This window comes from Fusarium oxysporum, chromosome 8 (assembly GCF_000149955.1).
Source record: "Fusarium oxysporum f. sp. lycopersici 4287 chromosome 8, whole genome shotgun sequence".
In the NCBI taxonomy this organism is placed as follows: Eukaryota; Fungi; Ascomycota; class Sordariomycetes; order Hypocreales; family Nectriaceae; genus Fusarium; species Fusarium oxysporum.
Window position 1 is genome coordinate 78,399 of NC_030993.1, and position 20,287 is coordinate 98,685.

At 48.1% G+C, this 20,287-nt stretch overlaps 6 protein-coding genes across 7 annotated transcripts; 4 read left to right on the forward strand and 2 right to left on the reverse strand.

Moving 5' to 3' along the window:
* Positions 1-380: 380 nt before the first annotated feature.
* FOXG_02677 (alpha-galactosidase) lies at positions 381-1,713 on the reverse strand (the record flags this gene model as incomplete). Its single annotated transcript, XM_018380144.1, has 3 exons — positions 381-853; positions 914-1,582; positions 1,635-1,713. 3 exons carry the CDS (start codon positions 1,711-1,713, stop codon positions 381-383), a joined length of 1,221 nt encoding a protein of 406 aa, XP_018236345.1.
* A 512-nt stretch (positions 1,714-2,225) lies between these two features.
* On the forward strand, positions 2,226-3,006 carry FOXG_02678 (uncharacterized protein; the record flags this gene model as incomplete). Its single annotated transcript, XM_018380145.1, has 3 exons — positions 2,226-2,453; positions 2,511-2,821; positions 2,881-3,006. The coding sequence occupies exons 1-3, from the start codon at positions 2,249-2,251 to the stop codon at positions 3,004-3,006; spliced, it is 642 nt and encodes a 213-aa protein (XP_018236346.1). The 5' UTR covers positions 2,226-2,248.
* A 14-nt stretch (positions 3,007-3,020) lies between these two features.
* On the reverse strand, positions 3,021-6,588 carry FOXG_02679 (uncharacterized protein; the record flags this gene model as incomplete). Its single annotated transcript, XM_018380146.1, has 8 exons — positions 3,021-4,315; positions 4,358-4,652; positions 5,229-5,306; positions 5,357-5,463; positions 5,516-5,950; positions 6,006-6,267; positions 6,319-6,445; positions 6,497-6,588. The coding sequence occupies 8 exons, from the start codon at positions 6,586-6,588 to the stop codon at positions 3,087-3,089; spliced, it is 2,625 nt and encodes an 874-aa protein (XP_018236347.1). The 3' UTR covers positions 3,021-3,086.
* A 335-nt stretch (positions 6,589-6,923) lies between these two features.
* FOXG_18381 (uncharacterized protein) lies at positions 6,924-9,375 on the forward strand. 2 transcript variants are annotated; one of them, XM_018398454.1, is made up of 9 exons: positions 6,924-7,005; positions 7,059-7,072; positions 7,130-7,140; positions 7,202-7,298; positions 7,352-8,154; positions 8,261-8,784; positions 8,833-8,906; positions 8,961-9,080; positions 9,133-9,375. In XM_018398454.1, exons 1-9 carry the CDS (start codon positions 6,970-6,972, stop codon positions 9,170-9,172), a joined length of 1,719 nt encoding a protein of 572 aa, XP_018236348.1. In that variant the 5' UTR covers positions 6,924-6,969; the 3' UTR covers positions 9,173-9,375. The 2 variants fall into 2 exon arrangements, with proteins under 2 accessions (XP_018236348.1, XP_018236349.1); XM_018398455.1 differs by having other exon boundaries at positions 8,833-9,080; positions 9,133-9,231.
* A 705-nt stretch (positions 9,376-10,080) lies between these two features.
* FOXG_02680 (uncharacterized protein) lies at positions 10,081-11,897 on the forward strand (the record flags this gene model as incomplete). The annotated part of the gene is made up of 5 exons (XM_018380147.1): positions 10,081-10,273; positions 10,325-10,620; positions 10,676-11,114; positions 11,170-11,360; positions 11,412-11,897. The coding sequence occupies 5 exons, from the start codon at positions 10,081-10,083 to the stop codon at positions 11,895-11,897; spliced, it is 1,605 nt and encodes a 534-aa protein (XP_018236350.1).
* A 1,647-nt stretch (positions 11,898-13,544) lies between these two features.
* Positions 13,545-15,170, forward strand: FOXG_02681 (cytochrome P450 oxidoreductase; the record flags this gene model as incomplete). Its single annotated transcript, XM_018380148.1, has 2 exons — positions 13,545-13,659; positions 13,708-15,170. The coding sequence occupies 2 exons, from the start codon at positions 13,545-13,547 to the stop codon at positions 15,168-15,170; spliced, it is 1,578 nt and encodes a 525-aa protein (XP_018236351.1).
* Between the last annotated feature and the right edge of the window lie 5,117 nt (positions 15,171-20,287).

Consider the following 20,287-nt stretch of genomic DNA (forward strand, 5'->3'; position numbering starts at 1 on the left):
TACTGTGAGATAATGGAGTCAGTTGTCGCGATGCCGCTGAAATATGACCCGAGATCCATATGAAATCTTTAAAAGAGCCGTTTCGCGTCAGCATAAACTGTCTGGTTCTAACTTCTAGTTGGTCTACTAGTCCTAGACTATATACTCTCGGCGCGCAATCAATGCACAAAGCATTTAAAGGTTTGCTCTGACTTCCAGAGTCAATAGATATGGCAGTAGTACCACCAATTCTTGCTTGAAATGGCATAACCCCAAGGGCGACACGGTATAGTGGAGGGTTTTATTCGCTACATGTCATATAAATGAAAATGAACTATTGACCGGAAAGGTTATTATGTTAACTGCACTGCCGACTCTTAATACTGATATGGAAGCTCTTTCTATTTCGATATGACGAGGACCTTTGTTTGCGTTGGCTTGATGCCCTTCAAGCTAACCTTGCCTCCAGATGCAGTAATTGCTTTTCCTGCCCAGACGTCCCTGATCTTCAGCTGTTGCTCAACAGAAAGACCAGGGATGTCTTCCAAGGAGATCCCAACGTCCACGTCGCCGCTACCATAGTTCTGGACCAAGATCACATGTCGCCTCTTCCCAGAACTTAGTGGCCCTGCCCAAACCTGATAACTGCCTTCCTCAGATAGCTTTGGCAGATACACGGCAGGCTTGCCCGCGTCATCCTGGTTCAAGGCGATGATGTCCTTGTTCTTGTAAATGGCGAGCGAGGTATCGCTGATATTCTTAAGATCAGCGCCGATGATAAGGGGAGACTTCAGGGCAGCCCAGAAAGAGAAGTGGGTTTGTTCTTCCAGCTCTGTCATGGTCCAGGTCCCAATCTCCAACATATCCATGTCGGCTAGGTCAGAAATTAGTACAAGTCCTTGCAAGCAATAGCATCGCTGATGAATAAACTTACCCCAAGAGCCTGGTTTCGAGAATGGGCTGATTTCTCTCATCTTGCGTATCATGGTCAGAACGCTGACTCCAGCATAGCCCTGGTTCATGCAATAAGCCGTCTTGCATATGCTCGCTCTGTCTTTAGCGAAGGACGAGTAGATGTCGCCCGACATACGGTAAGACTCGCCTATCTGGTCGGCCCAGAGCCAGGGAAACTGGTTACCCCATTCGCAAAGCGAATAGAAGATCTGACGACCTGAGGCGGCCAGCGCGTACGACATCTTGAGAAACCGTTCTTGCACAGAGAGAGTGTTGCTTTGGAAGCCACCACAGTTGTCGTACTTGAGGTAGTCAACGCCCCAACCAGCAAATGTCTGTGCGTCAATTTCCTCATAGCCATAACTACCAGGATACTTTCCGCACGTGAAGATACCGGCATCACTATAGATCCCGACTTTGAATCCCTTGGAGTGAACGTATGAGGCAGTGGCAGAGATACCGCCGGGAAACCTGGTGTGGTTTGCTGCAAGCTTGCCGTCTGTATCACGCTCACTGTCTTGCCATCCGTCGTCAATCAACACGTGGTCATACCCAAGCTTAGCAAGACCAGTATCCACGAGGGCATTGGCGGTCGACCTAACCAGCTCGTCGCTCACGTTGAGCTTGAAGCTATTCCATGAGTTCCAGCCTTTCTCAAGTCAGTACAGTACTAGTAGCGACGTGTTGTCAACAGCACTCACCCATCTGTGGCTTCTGGGCCAAGACCTTGGCCGCCAAGGCCACCTTTGCCGATAACAAAACGTAGAAAATAGATCTCATTGCAATTGACGAACTGAGGTGTCAGGGAAAGTTGATGTAACGTGGAATTTTCTGAACCGTAATCTTTGTTCCGGCCTCAAGTATTCATGATCAGATTAGTTCGATGTTGACGAATCGAGATGCGATGCGATACCTCCGCTATTTCTTCCACGCCGCCTGATACAGAATGTTCAATTTTAGGGACATGGCTTGGTGAACGGTCGTTCGGACGAACTACCGGACCAATACCCCATACCTCTTACTCCGCGACCCCAACCCCCGGGAATCACCCCGCAATTCCCGTTCCATAATGAACTTAGTGGCGAGTGGCGGGCCATCTTTCGGGCGTGTGACATGTTTCCCAGTTGTTGTTTAATCCTTAATTGATAAGAGGCTTAGTAACAATCCGCCTTCGATGTCTGGGGAAACAGTCTGATATCATCCAGGCAGCCTTTTATATCATCAAAGTTACATCTACTTTTCTACAAATTCGCTGACCCGTCAAGATCTAACTTAAGCGCTTCTGTCTCATAGTAACAGACTTCGAATTATCAACATGAAGTTTCAACTATCGCTTGTCTTGTTCGCTGCCGTTGCATTATGTAATGCGAAAGTCTTCGATAGACAAGCACTGTCATACGCTCCGATCCCAGAGGAAATCTACCAACCTCCCACCAAGTCGGGAGAAACTACATTGCTTGACTTTATCAAGTCCCGCGAGGATTTGTCCGAGCTTTCCAAACTTGTTGAGCAGACACCAGGTTGGTGACCTCGAATTCCCAACCGTCACCAGTGTATTCAGAGCTGACTGGATAAAGGTTTCCTTCAAGCGTTTAGTACAAGTGCAGACTGGCAATACACATTTATCGCGCCTTCCAATGAAGCGTTCAATAATACAGGTGAATACTATAAGACATTTGCCAGTACACCCAAGGGACGCTGGTGGTCTGGACAGATGCTTCAACATCACTACATTCCCAACTCGCGTCTATACACGAGCAACTTCACTGCGGAAAAGACTCGATTTCAACTGGGGTCTTACCTCTATGCATCGGCTGAGATCAAAGGCGGAGATCTTGTGCTCAACAATGTGGCGACCATCGTCGAAGCCAATATCCCTGTAACCAATGTAAGTGCCTGGGGAGAGAGAAGACCAGACTGAAGATGATTGGAGACTAATGAATGCAGGGCCTTGTACACATCAGCGATCGTATTCTGGCTGGCGATGCCATGATCTACGAGGCTGACATTGGAACAACTAAGCAAGGCTTCATCCCTGGTTCTTGCTCTAACCCCAACCTACCTTATTGCTGAGCGTGAAGACATTGAGAGCATCTAGCCTGATTATTCTATATACAGACATCCTATAAATATGTGGTATCGTTATCCTAGAGTTAGCAGCAACCAATCTGGCATTCTTGCCAGAACCTATACATCTTTTGCTTCATGACATGTTCACACCAGATAAACTTCTTCAACCTCATCTCCACTAGCTCCCAGTCCTGGCCGTAACCAGTTGAGTAGAAGCACCGATAACGTTCCACCAACGCAGCCGCTTGGTCCTTATGGAGCTGACTCTTTGTTAGGCCACCAGCCATATGCAGCAACCAGAATGAGATGTCTGGCGCAAGCTTCCACGGCGACATTTGCCTTGTGAAGTCTGTCATACAATCAAGTATCTCGGTGACACACTTCTCGGGCGCAAAGTACCCTCCCCAAACACCTTCAGAAAGTCGATATGTGCAGAGATAAGCCGCAAAGAGGCACGCTCTGTAAATCAGGGATTCTTTGCTCTGCGAACCATCTCTTCTTGTTCCACTAAGAAGATCCACAAGTCTAATCTGCAAGTTGGCTTGGCTATTGCATAATGGGTACCCCTCATCATCCAAGTCCTCCATCAACGGCATTGGGGTAACTGAAATATCCTTGTCGTCATTATTGATAAAGGTGATTGGCGCTCTTGTCCCTCGGCGCATTGTGTCCACGGCGCAGCATAATGCGTTGAGATCCTCGAACACAGCAGGTACTGCTGCAGGCCACCCATAGGTGTGCGGTATGAATCCTTGTGGCAAAGCAAAGTAGCTACGGTACGTCTCATCCTCCCGCAAGCGGGTAAACATCCCGCGATTGTCGAATTGCAAGACTCGGGGTGCACCAGTTGCAAGGGAGCAGATTATGTCCTGCCAAAACAGAGCTCGCTGAACCTGAGTAATATGCGAGACACTATGTTGACTGGTCAAAATGTTACGTTGGGAGATTATAGTTTGGAGGCCATGGATATGTGTAGCAGCGCAGGCAGGACCTGGATATGTATCGCGGACTCGGTATTCATAGCTAATCAACATAAGAATGGCTGTTATGGTATGGAGTATTGTCGAGTCACCGCCAAAATGGGATAAGTCTCGATTGAGAGACTGAAGAACCTGACTGCGGTGGTGCATCGTTTCGTAGTTTTGCTGGTAGTCGTTGGCTGCTAATGCGAGGAGAAGAGATAGAGCATGGAACAATGACTTGTGGGTCAACAATGGCGCCTGGCCATCCTCGTTACCTAAGCCTTGGAGCACAACACAATGCGTCTGTTGATCGATTCGAAACAGCGGTTCCCCGACGGCCTTGGCTAATGCTATGGAAACAGATTAGCAGTTGAGCTTAACACGAGGCTTACGAAGGTCTAAAGCCCTACGATATCTAAGAAGCTGTCGTAATCGTTCGGGACTCTCGCACAGGGTGTTGAACGGGTCGAGGAGACTGGGGGAAACTCGAGAAAAAGAATTGCCGCTCATGCCGCTGAGCCAAGTAGGTTGAGAGGAATCAACAGTGCCAGTCCTGGCAGCAAGAACATCCGTCGAATACACAACGGAAACATCAAGATTGATGCTCGTATCAGGGTCGCGGCATTGCTCTCGTCTCTGACCCATGTTGTCGCGGTGGATAGCATCCCGTAGGATTCCTCCTTGATGCTGGTTAGGAAGTAAGAGGGGGATAGACTTGGGCATGATGTCAAATAGAACTGTATACTGTCATAAAATGTCGGGTTTCAAGGGCAGAGGTCGTAGGGCGATAAGGCGTGTATGAGATACAAAGCTACGAGAAAGAATGAGAGAGCGAGATTCAATCTTGTGGGGCCAACAGGTAAGCTGGCTGACTAATTGCTGCGCTGAAACCGTAGTATATCACTCTAGAGGTCTGGGGTAAGCAGTGAACCTCAGCAGCTAGGCTCTTAATTGACATTCTGATGATAACTCGACTCAAGGATCTTATTCCTTGTGATTACCTAAGGTACATTAATTAACTCACAGCTAATGCTTCCATCAGGCATACCAAATATGCATTTTCAATTCTTTAATTCCATATCGTATTTAATCTATCTTTTAATCGATGCACTGGCCATCCAATATTCCTGCCAAAGCTATCTATAAAACGAAGCACCTCCTGTTGTTCTACAGGATTGGTTAACAAACACCCACCTAGACCGTTAGCGACCTTCCTTAGTAAGACGTGACCCAGAGCTCACAAGTAAAAAGTAAATGATGTACGGTGAACCCAGCACCAACTACCGAAGGGTTATGGATGCCAAGACCGATAGCGATATGGAGGTCCTTCATGGCCGCTTTCTAAGATTACAAGTTTAGCAACCAGGCTTGAAGGAAGATGATTGACGTACATCTGCGGCTACCCGATGCTCGATAGTTCTTAAACTAGACACCCATAGTCTGGGCTCTGAGATGTGCAGTAGAATGCGAGCCAGACAATAGTGTTGATATCCCATTACTGCAAAAGCATAAGTCATTTTGCTCCGTCGGAAAGTATGCAACGCACTGACCTTGAGCAGGATTCATCATCCACACAATAGGAAAAGCCGATTTGACCCCAGTAGAAGTACTCTTGACATCAGAATGATGATAAGGAGAATAGTGCGACGGTATAGAATCATGCCAGCTCGCAACCTCCTTACCAAGATGCGCCCACGTTTCGTAGTCGGGCTGTGCACCCGGGCTAAAACAGGTGGCCAATACCTGACAGCAAAGAAGAATAATCCGATTGGCAAAGTCCTCATCAGTTGTGTCTACAAATGATCTGGAGCGTCTATATTTGTTCAGATCTACCTGCATCGGCTCGCCTTTAATGAGAGAGATGTGTAGATTTTGTCGAAGCATTATCCAGCTGGCCGCTTCACTTAAACCGCCTTGGGCTATGAAGTCAGGGATGTTGTTCCAGAGTCGTGCGCATCCAACAAGATGGGTTCCAGTGTCGACATCTTTCAAAGCGTTAATGTGCAAACTGTAGTCATGGCTTTGCTTAGACTGGCTTACCACACATCTCCTCGTACAACCGTAAAAGGACAGCTGCTGCCAGAAGATTTTCATCTAAGGATGACATCGGGTCATCAAGGATGGGGATCAAGATGCGTAGAGCATAGCTATGGTACTCTTCGCTACTTTCGTCGTCAATACCAGTGATCATTGCTAGATGACGTGATGAGAAAGCTAGGATGGAGTATGCTAGGAGTGGCAGTTGGCGAGCCCTCTTCGGCACTTCGCGACCAAAGCGCTTCGACGGATCACAGATATCAATCTGGAAATGGGCCGTCAGAGACCTTATATGGTGTACATAAAGATTGCTTACTCTTGGTGAAAGATCTTGGAGGTAATTAATTAAGAGAAAAGCTTCCCGCCGACTTCTTAATGGGGAGGTAAATCCACGCGGGCTGCCAATGAAATAGTTGGATAGGCAAGATGCTGGAGAAGACAGCCTTTGCTATGTCAATTGAGCGCCAAAGTTTTGTCCCAATGGAAAGCCATACCCCATGTCCTCGCCTGATCTGGATTCTGGCGAGTTATCTGCAAGGCATAGAGACGGCGGCATGACCGCGTCGTGAATAGGCGAATCCGCCATTATGAGATGAAGAGCTGAGAGAAAACTACGTTGGAGTCGTCGCTCCTTCGGTAAGCCGAAAGACTCCCCGCATTCTCCATGCATGATGAGCACGATAGAGTTTGCTCTTTGTCTTGGCTGCTTGGAGTCAGCGCAGATAATGGCTCAATTTGGTGTAGTTGTTCCGGGGCTAAGTTTGAGGCCGGGGACCTAGCCTCGGAACAAGCAGCCCAAATCTGGATTCCGTGACTCTCCTAACATCTGAGACTGATCCACTTGGGCCCGGAATTACCTCCCAACCGAGCCAAATACAGGTATAAGTCTCCCGACCTATCCCAGCTTGTTCTCTGTACCCCGCTAATTCCATTTTGCTTCTTGTCCCAGACGTCTACATGATACGATATGGGACGGACAGGGCAAAGAATCTCGGGTTGTAAGGTAAGCCAAGCCCCATGCTTATTTTTCATCGCTGTCTCACTGATTCTTGCTAGAATTGCCGTTTAAAGTGAGCTACGTCATACAGGTAACTTGATCATGGCTAAAATTTAGTGTGTGCTATTAGACATCTGAAATGTAACCTAGTGTCTCAATCCACCTACAATAGCCATATGCTAATTAGATATCTACATTAAAGGCGACGATGAAATTCCGTGTGCTCAGTGCGTCACGAGAAACCTCCATTGTGACAGAAGCCTCCAATGTCGATTTCGCCACAGTAGGCTTGGCTCGACGTGAGCAATAGCAATGCCCCTATAACAAAAATGATATACTAAGAAAGCACAAGAACACGTGGAAGAGGGCTAGACTTTCCACCGAATCAACGGTGGTGCAAGCTCGTCAAGCAAGAGATCGAATTTGTGGATCAGACGTTAGACATCGTTCGATCATTCAACTCTTTGTCAGACCCTGAAGCCTACCCCAGCTCGTCGGAAGACCAGCCCTTTTGCTTGTTGGAAGGACAAGACACAGAGCATACATCACCATGTATTGGTAGTCAGCATGCCGTCGACGATGCGCAACAACGTCCGACCAGCTCGACTTACTCGCATACAGATAGTCAACCCCAGGAGTCTAGTAATCTAGGCCACGCGACTTTGCCATTTCACCAGCATTCTGATCGATTACCTGGGCTGGTGTTTCACGAATACACAAACGTTGCGACTGAGCAGATTGATAGTAATCTCAATAACACCGAATTTACGGCACAGGATACCTATGCTTCATACGATGATAAATACCAGCTACATCTACCCACCTGCGTGCTCAAGCAAGACGAGGCAGAGTTGGTTCGCCACTTCTTTTCCGGCTTCAGCGATGCCTTCGATCTTGGGGATCCAAATCGGCCATTCTCCAGTTGGATATCAACCCGAGTGTTACAATATCCTCGACTTCTCGAGTCTGTCTTGACGATCGCCTCGAGACATCTCGGCAAGGGGAAAACTAGTACGACTTGCCTGGACTCAGCGGCTGAGCCGTCTTCTGATTACACCCAACGTTTGCCTAGCATCAGTTCAAACATTGACTCTTCTATGGAAGAGACCCATTCTGTTGCGGACCTGTTATCACGATTTGCGCAAAGCATGGAAGGTCAGTGTCTTGATCGTCAATGTCTTTTATTTTCTGTTGTCTGGAGCACCTTTGTTGTTATTTTGCTAGTTTAGGACCCGTTTCACTAATTACTCGGTATGCACAGCTAAATGCTCGGTCTCCTCTCCCTCTCTCGGTCAAGCGACCATGATGCACGAACCGACAGAACCCTTTGAACAAGGGGACCTCCCCGAAGCCGCCTCGTGGGCAAATCTGCGACTGGAAGCCTACTTGGCAGTTGTCAATCAGGCACCTTTCCCATCATACTTAAATTCCCTGTGCGCAGACAAGAGAGGCGCTCCCGTCGATGACAAAGACTGGGCGAACCTTATGCTTCTTCACTTGACAGACATTATCCGATACTGTTTCTCAGACGATAAAGATACTGAGCACTATGCTGCGCTGCTGAAAGACACTACTATCTGGTCGGAGACAAAACCAGATTCCTTCGATCCTATATATACATGCAATCACCCCGAGAAACAAGTACTTCCAGATATATGGCTATATAGCGAACCAGTGGCTGCTGGCTTGCAATACTACCATCTCAGCAGGATGCTTCTCATGTCTCACGATCCACGTCTTCCAAAGATTGGACTTGCAAGGAACAGGACAATGAAGCAAATAGAGGTACAAAATCACGGGGACTACTGAGGGATTTTGTCTAATTTCGAGTAGGTCGAAATGAAGAACGATACCAAGATAGTCTGCGCAATCGCCGCAGGCATGGGCGAAGCCAGTCCCACATACCTGTGCGTTTGAGTTATAGGCCCCGAACTTTGGCGATTATGCTTATGTGTATTGAGGACTGCATGCATGGCCATAGCCTTGGTCGGAGACCTTTTCGACAAGCGCGCTGAACAAGATACCCTCCTTTGCGTTCTAACTAATGCAACTGATCGGTTTGGGTGGCCTACTTCTTACATGTATGATTTGAACAATACATTTACTTACAATCTGGAAGCTAATTCTCTATAGCAAGGACAGTCTAAAGAAGACGTGGGATGGCTTTAGCTAGGCTGTGATGATAGCTGTAAAGTAGCATAATTTTGAGTCTGCACTATACGCTTACTAAGCTCTGTGTGTGATGTTCTAATAGCCGTACCAATATTGGGCTTTTCGAGAGTAATTGTCAATACGTACAACCTTTAAATTAAGCGATATAATCACAAGTCCTGGAGGAGAGCGAAAACACACATGATAAAGAAATAAATCCAGGACATGGCATGGTTCCCCATGGGGTACTCCGGAAGATGCGCCACTAATCTCCACTCGCTCCAAAGCAAGAGACCCTAAAAACTATGGCAACAGTTGCATAACAAATCCGGGGTGTTTGTTCCGGCGACAAACGAGATGATCTCCACAAGGTTCGGAACAAGAACACCAAAACGAGAAGAATCGTAAATGTCAACGCCAACTCCCCGCCATTTATTGTCCACATGGTCTAGGCCAAGTCACAAGTCGAAGTGCCCTCACCACGTAGCAAGCTGAACCTTACCTTGCCAATTGATAAAGGAAACTAACTCCGGCAGAGACGAAGCCCACCTTTTCACCCCAGACTCTCACACTCGGGATCGCAAAACATGGAGCCGACGGCAGTCAACACGGAGGAGCGGGGTCGTTATCTGGGGAAGACTGTTTCTTGAATCGAGATTTTGTGCACAATTCCCAGGTTCCAACCGCTGCCCCGCTAATACCCCAACTTTTGAGGTGGTCTGCCCCGGGAAAACAAGGTTTCTCGGGATCGTGAGAGTAGACTAGGCCAATGAAACAACATGTAATTGTCGCATGAATCGTTAGCCTCACAGGAGTATATATATGGCGCTGCGCTCCGTTTACGTATTGCAATTTTCCTCACAACAAGCTCGCTCATCTGCATCACAACATTCATCTCTGTCTTAGTCTTCCATCTTGACGTTTTGCAACATGTCTTCTCACGATGACCGCAAGTCCTCAATTGAGGGCGGTGGCATAGAAAAGTCGACGTCCCCCAATATCGAACACCTCGAAAAGTCCCACGGCACCGTTGTCGAGTTTGACGACTCCATCGAAGATACCAAGCCATCCAAATCCGTTTGGCTCATCACATTTACCGTCGCCATGGGCGGCTTCTTGTTCGGTACGTAGCCCAAATACTTCCCCTCTGAACTCTCCTAACAGGATCTGCCAGGTTATGACACTGGTGTCATCTCAGCTGTTCTGGTCACCATCGGCAACGATCTCGGCCACCATCTCGATTCCCATGAGCAAGAGCTCATCACTTCCATCACCTCTGGCGGCGCTCTCATTGGTGCTCTGATCGCTGGTCTTCCAGCTGACAAATACGGTCGCAAGCTTGGAATCTACATCGGTTGCTTTCTCTTCCTCGTTGGGTCTGTTGTCCAGGCCGCTGCCTTCAATATTGCCGCCATGACTGCTGGACGTCTAATTGTGGGATTTGGGGTAGGGTCGGCGGCGATGATCATTGTAAGAGCCTAGTTCTGCTGAAAGTTGTCTTGAACTAAGTCACTAACGTATTTAGCCTCTCTACATTGGAGAGCTCGCCCCAGCCAAGTACCGCGGTCGCATGATTGCCTTCGACAACCTCAGTGTGACACTGGGTCAGTTGGTTTCCTACGGTCTTGGAGCCGCTCTTACCGATGTTCCTCATGGCTGGAGATACATGATCGCTATCGGCGGCGTTCCCCCCATCATCCTTGCCGCTCTGTTGCCTCGCTGTCCTGAGTCGCCTCGACAGCTTATTGCGCATGGAAAGAGAGACGAAGCTGAGGAGTGCCTGCGACGAGTTTACCCTGCTGCCACTGAGGAGCAGCTCAAGTCTAAGCTTGAACGCCTTGTATGGACTGTTGAGGTCGAGTCTTCGGTTGTGGCCAATAAGTCTCTCTGGTGGCAATTTAAGCAGCTTCACTGTGTGCCCTCTAACCTTCGTGCGCTGATTTCTGCTTGTACCGTCATGGCCAGTAAGTCTTCGAATATGCTTATGGGTCGGAACCTTTGTCGCTGACAATATCACAGTCTCTCAGCTCGGTGGTTTCAACACTCTCATGTACTACTCTGCGACCCTGTTCTCCCTTGTCGGGTTCAACAAGCCCACCGCCGTTGCCATCGTTGTTGGTGCTACCAACTTCCTCTTCACATTCGTCAACTTGGTTGTTATAGACAAACTCGGGCGCCGCATCATTCTGCTAGTCACTGTGCTGGGCATGGTAAGATACGCTCCAGTTCTCGGCAAAGCCACGATACTGACATCTTTTCAGGCTGTGAGCATGGTCATCGCCGCCGTCGCATTCCACTGGATTCCCATCTCCAAAGATCTCGTCCTCCAGGCCGATTCCGTCAACTGGGCTGGTATCGTCGTGCTTGTCACCATCATCTTCTACGTCGCCTTCTTCGCTACTGGCGTAGCCACGATCGGCTGGGTCGGGACAGAGCTTTTACCATTGGAGGTTCGCGCGCTTGGCACGATGATGAATACAGTCACTTGCTGGAGCTGCAACCTCATCATCGCGTCTACTTTCCTCTCTATGATGAAGAGCATGACACCTAGCGGCGCGTTCGGCTTCTACGCAGGTATCTGCTTCTTTGGCTGGATTTTTGTCATCTTCTTTTACCCGGAGGTAAAGGGGCTTCCACTTGAAGAGGTCAGGAAGGTCTTCGAGAATGGGTTTGACGTAAAGTTGGCCAAGCAGATGCAGCGTGATCTCAAGACCAACAGCCAGGCTTTTGTGGCGTCCAAGGCCTAAATGGGGGATTTCGCGTCCTGCACGGCATGGATACACTGTACACCTGATACCATTCAGGATGTTCTCCATATCCTTGATAGTCTATATTACGTTAAAATTCAATACCGCCTACACTTTTCAATTTGCTTGAAACTATGTTCCTGATTAAATAAAGACGTCAACTCCCATGCCCGGCTTTTAGCAACGATTTTGCAAACTGGAAAACGCATTCGGAACTGTTATTACTTTGGTGTAATTCGTTATTTTAATCAGGAGATAACTAAATCAAAAGAAGGGTCGATGCTGATAGAGTCAATTTGCCTGTAAGTGAAAGTAGCTGAGATAACAACCCCAAAGGTAGAGTTGTAAATATGCATCGGTAACACATGGGCGAGATATGGCTTTATCTGCATTATAATCAACGCCGGCTCTCATCACGCCATGGTGAAAGTCAGAAGGTAATAACCCCCGAAAGACTCCAGAGACTTAGTATGGATTGTTATTATTTGCTGCTTTGTATTAATTTATATTTTCTCTTTGCCCGAGTTAAGTATCTCAAACAAAGCATACTAAGATATACTAAAAATGAGGTGCTGGAGCAAAGGCTTCCTGTTGTTCGTAAGCTCAGCCATCAGTTAAGTAAGCATAAGTCTCTCTTAGTAGCTAAATGAGGTGCAACGTGTCTTGCAGTTGCTTTTTCTTCCATGTGAGGGCATTTGCGGCCTGAATGATCCGCCCCAAGCCATCTCTCTAAGAGTTCGAACCACAGTAGGCTCATCTTCGATCTTAAACAGGTTAAACCTAAACTTTCAGAATTTGCTTTACCAAGGCAAAGTATTGAGCATATGTATGGGACGCTGGGCAGGGGGCAGACAAGAACTTCTTACTCTTCCTCCTATCTATGTCCTATTTACAACGTACCTGATGATTAACTTACCGAGAAGAGAATCGAGCCAACCCGTCAACCTTACTTTCTAAAATCAGCACACCAAGATTGGTGAAAATTCATTGGTTGGGCAGTGGGGGTTATGTACAGGTTAGGATCATCGCTTTCACTATGGGTGAATTGCGTCCGTTTATGTCTGAGCCTGCCCTCTGGAAACCCTGACACCGTATGCATATGGAGCAACTTGCCTTGTATGGCCACTTAAAAATAGCTCAATATGTCCAAGGTGGTGTGTCTGAAATAGGCAATTGTCCCCCACGCTTGGTCTGACACTGTCGGTGGACCTGGTGGATATAGCCAGCGTATGAGGAAATTTGTCCCGGATTTCCAAAAGAGATCAAGGCTCGAGAAGCGAGTCAAGTCCGCCATCTCAGCTTTATGTTCCCCTTGGCATCTTAGTCCTGGTTCCTTTCTGAACTGGCAAGGAAATGTTCAGAGCTCGCGGGGTAAATCTACGCGGGGTAAACTTGCTGGGAGCGGAGAAAGTCGCCAAATGTGGCAATCTCTCGATCATGATTGCATTTGGCAAAGACTAATTTATTTACCCTCAGAGAAGCTGCCCTGTATAAGAAAGTCATATTGTCTTCGTCTTCGTCATATGCATTGTATCCCTACAAGTTTGCCCAAACAACAGTCTCTTCCTTTACTTCCTTTTCTAGCCCCGAGTTGCAACTATATACTGTCTCAGCAAGAGTCTTCACCTCTTATCGAGACTGTTAATAATGTCTGCCTCCGTTGCCTCCTTGGGCTCAGCGCCCTATGCAGCTGCAGTGGGTTTCGCTGTAGTCTTCTACTTCATTATCTACCCTTTTATTCTCTACCTCAAGGACCCCAAGGGTAAGATATCTTGTCCAAAGGGGAAACAGTCATACTGACTCTATCAAGGTCTTCGGCGCTTCCCTAACATGTCCCCATTCTCCGGCATGTCTAACCTTCCCTTCATGATCCTCGCCCATGGGGGCGCACGGTCGACTCATCTTGCGAAATTACACAAGACGAAGCCCATTATCCGAACGGGGCCAAACTCATTGTCCTTCGCCGGCGGTCAAGCCATCAAAGATATTTATGGTCATGGAACTCCCTGTACAAAGGACAAATCATACATCGTAGGAGCCGGAACTCATTTTAACCTGGCCGATGTTGTCGACAAACACGACCATGCCCGAAAGCGAAAGGTCCTGTCATCTGCGTACGCACTGAAAAACCTTGAGGGTTGGGAGTACAAGGTCGCGGATAAGGTGCAGCGAATGATGGACCATTTTGATAAGGTCTGCACAGCTCCTTTGCAAAAGGGTGCCAGGTTTCCCGACCCCCAAGACGTCAATGTCGACTTCCGCGCCTGGTCCAACTTTTTCTCCCTCGACGCCATCGCCGACATTGGCCTTTCGGAGAAACTTGGTCTTCTTGATCAAGGTCACGATCGTGTGGAAGCCCAGCAGACATGCGGTACTGTCTACGAGACCAATCTACGCGAATGCCTTTATCCCACTGCACGCAAGCAGTCCTATCTTCTCTGGACCTACGACTATTACAAGTTGCTCAATAAGATTTCCAACGTCATTCCTTTCTATCGAAAGATGTCAGAGTCAGCGAAGGGCTGGGATGACATTGTATTGCGACGAGCTCAAATCCGATTAGATCGATACCAGAAGGGAGAAAAGCTTGACGACTTTTTTCAGGCGCTCATGGAGGACAAGAACGGTAACTCTCATGAGCTTGAATGGGGCGAGATTGTTGCCGAAATCAACATCATGATGAACGCCGGAAGCGTCACGACTGCTATTGCCTTGGCCAACATTCTTTATCAGTTGATTCTCAACCCTAGGGTAATGGAGCTCCTGCGACACGAACTTGACTCCGTCCTAGAGCCCGATGAGGTGGTTGCGCCCTACGAAAAGGTTAAGCACCTTCCCTACCTTCGTGCTTGTCTCGATGAGTCGCTTCGCCTCTGGCCCCCGACTCCTCAGAATCTTGGTCGTCAGACCCCTCCTGAAGGTTTGACGATTATGGGCCAGTATATTCCGGGCAACACATCTGTTGGTGTGTCTGCTCTTGTGGCGCATCGCGACGAGTGTATTTATCCCGAGTCAGAAAAGTTCATTCCTGAACGATTCTTGGGCGAAAAGGGCAAGGAACTGCAGTCTCACTTTATTACTTTCTCAGCTGGTGCTCGAGGTTGTATTGGGCGTAATATTTCTTATCTTGAACAGACTGTTTGCCTTGCTTCAATAGTTCACCGGTATGAGTTTGCCCTACCAGCGGGCTTTGAACTGAAGAGAGAGGAGACAATGAACCACATCCTGGGGCCTATGCCTGTCAAGGTGTGGAAAAGGAATTTAGAAGAGTAAAAGTGGTAATTCAGGAGTGAAAATTTAGCTTAGTATTAAGACATAAATTGCTTGGAGGGTAATAAACTATAATATACCTATTGCTCAATCCAGACTGTAGCTTGGCTATGATAACTTTGGTCGGCAAGGTACTGGCAAGTTGGTCTGACCTTTGCTGGCTACAATACATGCAGTAAAACTTCATGCAAGTTCAAAGAAAATGCCTTTCTTTCGGATTATTACCACCATATTTGTCCCAGTCATATCCCTCTGACCGGTTGTGCGTTGCTGGAACTGTTGCTGCGCGAAGATCAAGTCGAGGCTCAGGCTGGAAAGTGCACTGCGGTCTTCGACATCAACTTCTGTAAAAACATCACCTTGAATCAAAGGCAACTCTGTACCACATGACCTGGATTGACATGATCAATTAGCTCAGTCTTTTTTAATTACTCATTTCCTAAGATATCGGCGGGGCCCCTCTCCAGTAGCTTCAGCGTGAGCGACTCCCAACGGAGCAACATTCATTTCAGAAGCCCGATGACAATCAAACAGGGCACTTCAATTAGCCTTCTTACTGAACTCGTGCCTTAATTTCTCATTTCATTTTCTGTCTCGCAAGTTTCTGGCAAACAGGCTACACATATGAAAGTACAAACAAATTCTAGAGTCAATGGCAATGCGACTGCCATATACCGAGGACAAGTGCGACCTCCTTTAAGCTGGGCAACAAGTAATGAATCAATGGGCACTGTTCAGGCCACCAAGTGACCATCAGGCGAGTGAATGAAATATATACATTTGCTAGGTCTATATATCTCCAAGCATCGCTCTTTAATTGAAGGGATTGCAGAAGTAGATAACGTTGACAGTCCAGCCATCCACAGTATACAACACCCAAGGTTTACCATTCGGGTTAGTACCCTTATAGCAGTTATATGTATGAAACCCGTTCGTTCCCGTCCCAGCCCAAGCATTTCCCTGCTTGCCGCCTGCATCGGCAAAAATGTTTGATGTGAAGGATACACCACTGCCGAAAGTGCCTAAATCCAGTCAATTTCTTCTTATGACAGCCTAGAGACTAGAGAAAACCTACCCTTTACCGTTTGACCTTCCCAGATGATGTTGCTTCCATGGACGTGTTGAATGTTGGAGGGTTCACCCTCAACTTCAGGATTAAGGTTCAGGATTAAAGTTTGACGCCCTAAACTTAGATCGTAGGACTTTCATCTAGGACTTTCTAGGACTCAAGTCCTAGAAGGAACCAGTCAAAGATATAAGGTCTCAATGGTCCTTCGATTGCGAAAGAATCAAGAAATATACACGATTCACCTTAATATCTGACAATTAAGAGTCTCATTGCCTCAACCATTTTTATTTTTATTTTTCAATACCTTGAAGAACCCTCTTTCTCATACATAATGTCCCTATCCAAGCCCCAAAAGGAAGGTCTTACGGCTACCCTCTCTAAGCCTGAGGACTTCCTCAACTGGGAGCATGAATTCCTCCTTCAGGCCCATCGTCTTGGTCTTCAGCAGCACCTCAAAAGCAAGACATTCCTCGGAGACGAACCAGCTATCCCGGATATAAGAAAACGCAGATATACGAAGACCGCTACAGCCCAACGAACAATCCGGTCTCATACTGCCGAATCTCAAGACGGCGCCCCAGACGACATTCAGGAAACGGCAAATGGAACATGGTCTATCTCTGACCTTACAGACCAAGGCCAGAAGATCTTCCAGCAGGATTTAACCTTTTATCAGCTACAAGAGAAGGTTTTCGAAAAACAGAAAAACGCTCTTGGAACCCTTCAGGACTGGGTTATCCGTACGGTCTCCCCAAGCTTGATTCAAACCTGCTGTCAGTCACACGAATCAATATACGAATGGCACTGGAACCTTCGTGCCCGGTGTGGAAGGACCGAGGAAGATGAAACGAAGGATGCCAGAAATAGGTATCTTACATTACTAAGAACTGCCCCAAAGACGGTCAGCCAAGCAGCATTCAAGTGGCTAGATCAATGGGAAGAGGCAATGGCGAAAGGGCGACAACGAGAGGTCCCTGAAACGCTCCACAACAGTGCATGGGCCTGGGACTTCTTCAGTGTCACCACACACATCTTGCCCAGCTGGACTGCCTCATACAAAATCTCTTCAAAGACTCTATTGCAAAATAGGGCCCTCTCATACCGAGATGTAGGGAACGCCTTCCGAAATGAGCTCCAAGATGCAGAAGCCACGAAGGGCCGAGTGGCCCGCGGTGCGTTTTCTGCGAGCTATGCTGGGGAGGACCCCCAGGATGATGAAGGGGACGCCCGCATCATTGAAGGCCAGTACCCATTTTCGAAGAAGGGAGAAAGAAAACGCCAGAGGTCTCCTGAGAAGAGACAGGAATGCCCGGCGTGTGGGTTATCCCACGAACTTGCGAAATGCTTCTATGTCTTTCCAAATCAGGCATGGAAGGGATTCAAGCCCCGAGAGAAGATCCAAAAGAAGGTGAAAGAAGCTCTCGAGGAAGACTCAGACCTGGAGGCCAAGGTAAAAGCCCTCACTCGGAAGAAGGCCAGGACCACAAAAGACAGAACCTTGATGCAGCCAACAAAGGAAGAAAACTCAGACCAATGACTGTACGGCCGACCAGTCGCCGAAATCAAGACCGCCTTTGCAGCCCAAAGGGATAACTATCCCTTACGGAACTCCGTGATCCTCGACCCCGGAGCTACTATCTCAATCACAAACAGTGCCAACAGACTAGCGAGATTCCAGCAGGCTATTCCAGGCGACTTCATCTGGGCAGGAGACCGAAAACTACCCATCTTAGGCTACGGAACCATGACCATCAGGCTCACAGGAACTCGAGTCCTAATGCTTGAAGATGTAGCCTATTGCCCTCGGCTCCTTACGACCCTAGTCTCCCTACGTCAACTACGAAAGAAAGGCTTCTATTGGGATAATAGGCGTAACCCAACGACCCTCCGACGACTCGACCGAACGATTGCATGCACAATCCATGACCTATACGGCCAGTATGTCGTCGAATACCAGTCAGAAAGCTTCCCAAAAGCAGCCTTTGCAGCCCACAGATTCAGCTCTCACACAAAGAGAGCCCCTTTGACGGGAGAAGCTATCCGATGGCACAGTCGCCTAGGGCACCCGGGACCACAAGCTCTGGAACATCTTATCTCGGCCTCTCAAGGGGTGCGAATACGAGGACCAGCCACTGTTGAATGCGACGCCTGTGGCATATCGAAGATCAAGAGACAAATCAGACGAGCCCCAAGACAATCCGATCAGAAGGCCGGCGAGCGTATCGCTATTGACTTCCATGACTACCAAGAAGGCATAGGCGGCTATACCTCACAGATGTTGTTAACCTGCCGAGCTACGGGTTACATCTGGGATTACTACCTCACAGCCCGGACGACAGAAGCTGTTATCACCGCTTTCAAATCCTTCCTAAGTCATCTGGAAGTCCAACACGGCCTCAAGGTCAAAGTCATCGAATGCGATAACGAGATCACGGAGATCAAGCCGAAAATCGGAGACTTCCTGAGGAATAGAGCTATCATCATCGAGCCCTCGGCCCCATACACACAAGCCCAGAATGGGGGTGCCGAACGCTCAGGGGGTGTAGTCAAGGACAAGGAAAGGGCTATGCGAACAGGCGCAAAGCTTCCTCACCAGCTGTGGCCAGAAATTGGAAGGACAGCAGTTTATCTGTACAACCGAACGCCGAACTACGCATCAGGCTGGAAAACGCCATATGATCAACTGCATACAGCATCAGCCAAAGCAGCAGGGATTCCACAGCCGAAGAAACAGCCGGATCAAACACACCTACGGGCATTTGGCTGCAAGGCCTATGCAATGACCTCAGATGCCCAGCAGAAGGTCAATCGCAAGATGCGGCTTAAGCCCAAAGGTTGGATCGGCTTCCTAGTGGGATATAGGTCCTCAAATATCTATAGGATCTGGATCCCCACGATCAACCGGATAGTCAATACTCGAGACGTCATATTTAATGAAGACGAAGGCTGCAACGGAGACTGGGAAAGCTTCAAAGATGAACTACTCGAAGCTGACCTAGAAGAAGTTGCCAAGTTCGTACAAGGATCCTCCCTGCCGGAACAAGACGACAACGAACAAGCCGAACAGGTTGAAGACTGTATTGAAGTGGTCCTTCCAACAACCACCCTAGCAGACGAAAGCAGCCCTATTACAGACGAAACAGAAGACTGCATCGTGGCGACTGCCCTAGAAAACGGCCTTAAACAGTCAGAAGACTCTGATATCCTTCTAACACCTCCAGTCACACCACTGTCAGCGCTACTAGCGCACAGCTCCAGGGTCTTATCAGACGAAGGAAACAAAACAGTCTCGTGGCAAGCAGCCTTCCTAGCCGGAACAAAGTCCCCTCTCCAGACCTCAATTGAACGGAAGCTCCGACAAGGGGTGAAAATGCATCGAAACTCTCTACCGCCGCCCCCGACGAAACATCAAGACCTAAAGCATCACCCTTTTGGAATGCTCTTTCAAGAGGCTGAAGAAAGCCACCTTCAGAGTCACAAGGAAATGAGGTCCTGGACTGAGATTCGAAAGAAAGACGCTTGCGCCGTTGACCAACAAGTCCTTGGCTGTATGTGGGTATACGTTTACAAGTTCGATAAACACGGCCGATTTCAGAAATGCAAGGCACGGCTAGTGGTCAGAGGAGACCAACAAGCTAAGGGAAGGTTGCAAGAAACATATGCAGCTACCCTAGCCGGAAGGTCTTTCCGGACCCTGATAGCCATTGCGGCCAGATTTGACCTAGAGATGGTCCAATACGATGTGGTCAACGCCTTCGTAAACGCCCCAATTGACCAGGATATTTTCATGCACATGGCCCCGGGGTATAAGAAAACAGCAACTATCCTGAAGCTCAACAAGGCCCTGTACGGACTACGAGCCTCTCCCTTGCTATGGCAGAAAGAACTCTCGAAGACCCTCCTAGAGTTAGGCTACACACAGATTCCTCACGAACCTTGTTGTTTCAAGAAGGAAGGAGTCCTCTTCTTCTTTTACGTTGACGATGTTATCATCGCTTACAGGAAGGCCCGGAAAGACAAGGCCGATGAATTGACTAGACAGCTTGGATCA

Excerpts from the sequence above, each read along its gene's own strand:
- FOXG_18381 (XM_018398454.1), top strand. The coding sequence starts at position 6,970 with ATGGGACGGACAGGGCAAAGAATCTCGGGTTGTAAG. Across the intron at positions 8,155-8,260 it reads ATTTGCGCAAAGCATGGAAG|CTAAATGCTCGGTCTCCTCT; the intron begins GTCAGTGTCTTG and ends CGGTATGCACAG. Across the intron at positions 9,081-9,132 it reads GGGTGGCCTACTTCTTACAT|CAAGGACAGTCTAAAGAAGA; the intron begins GTATGATTTGAA and ends AATTCTCTATAG.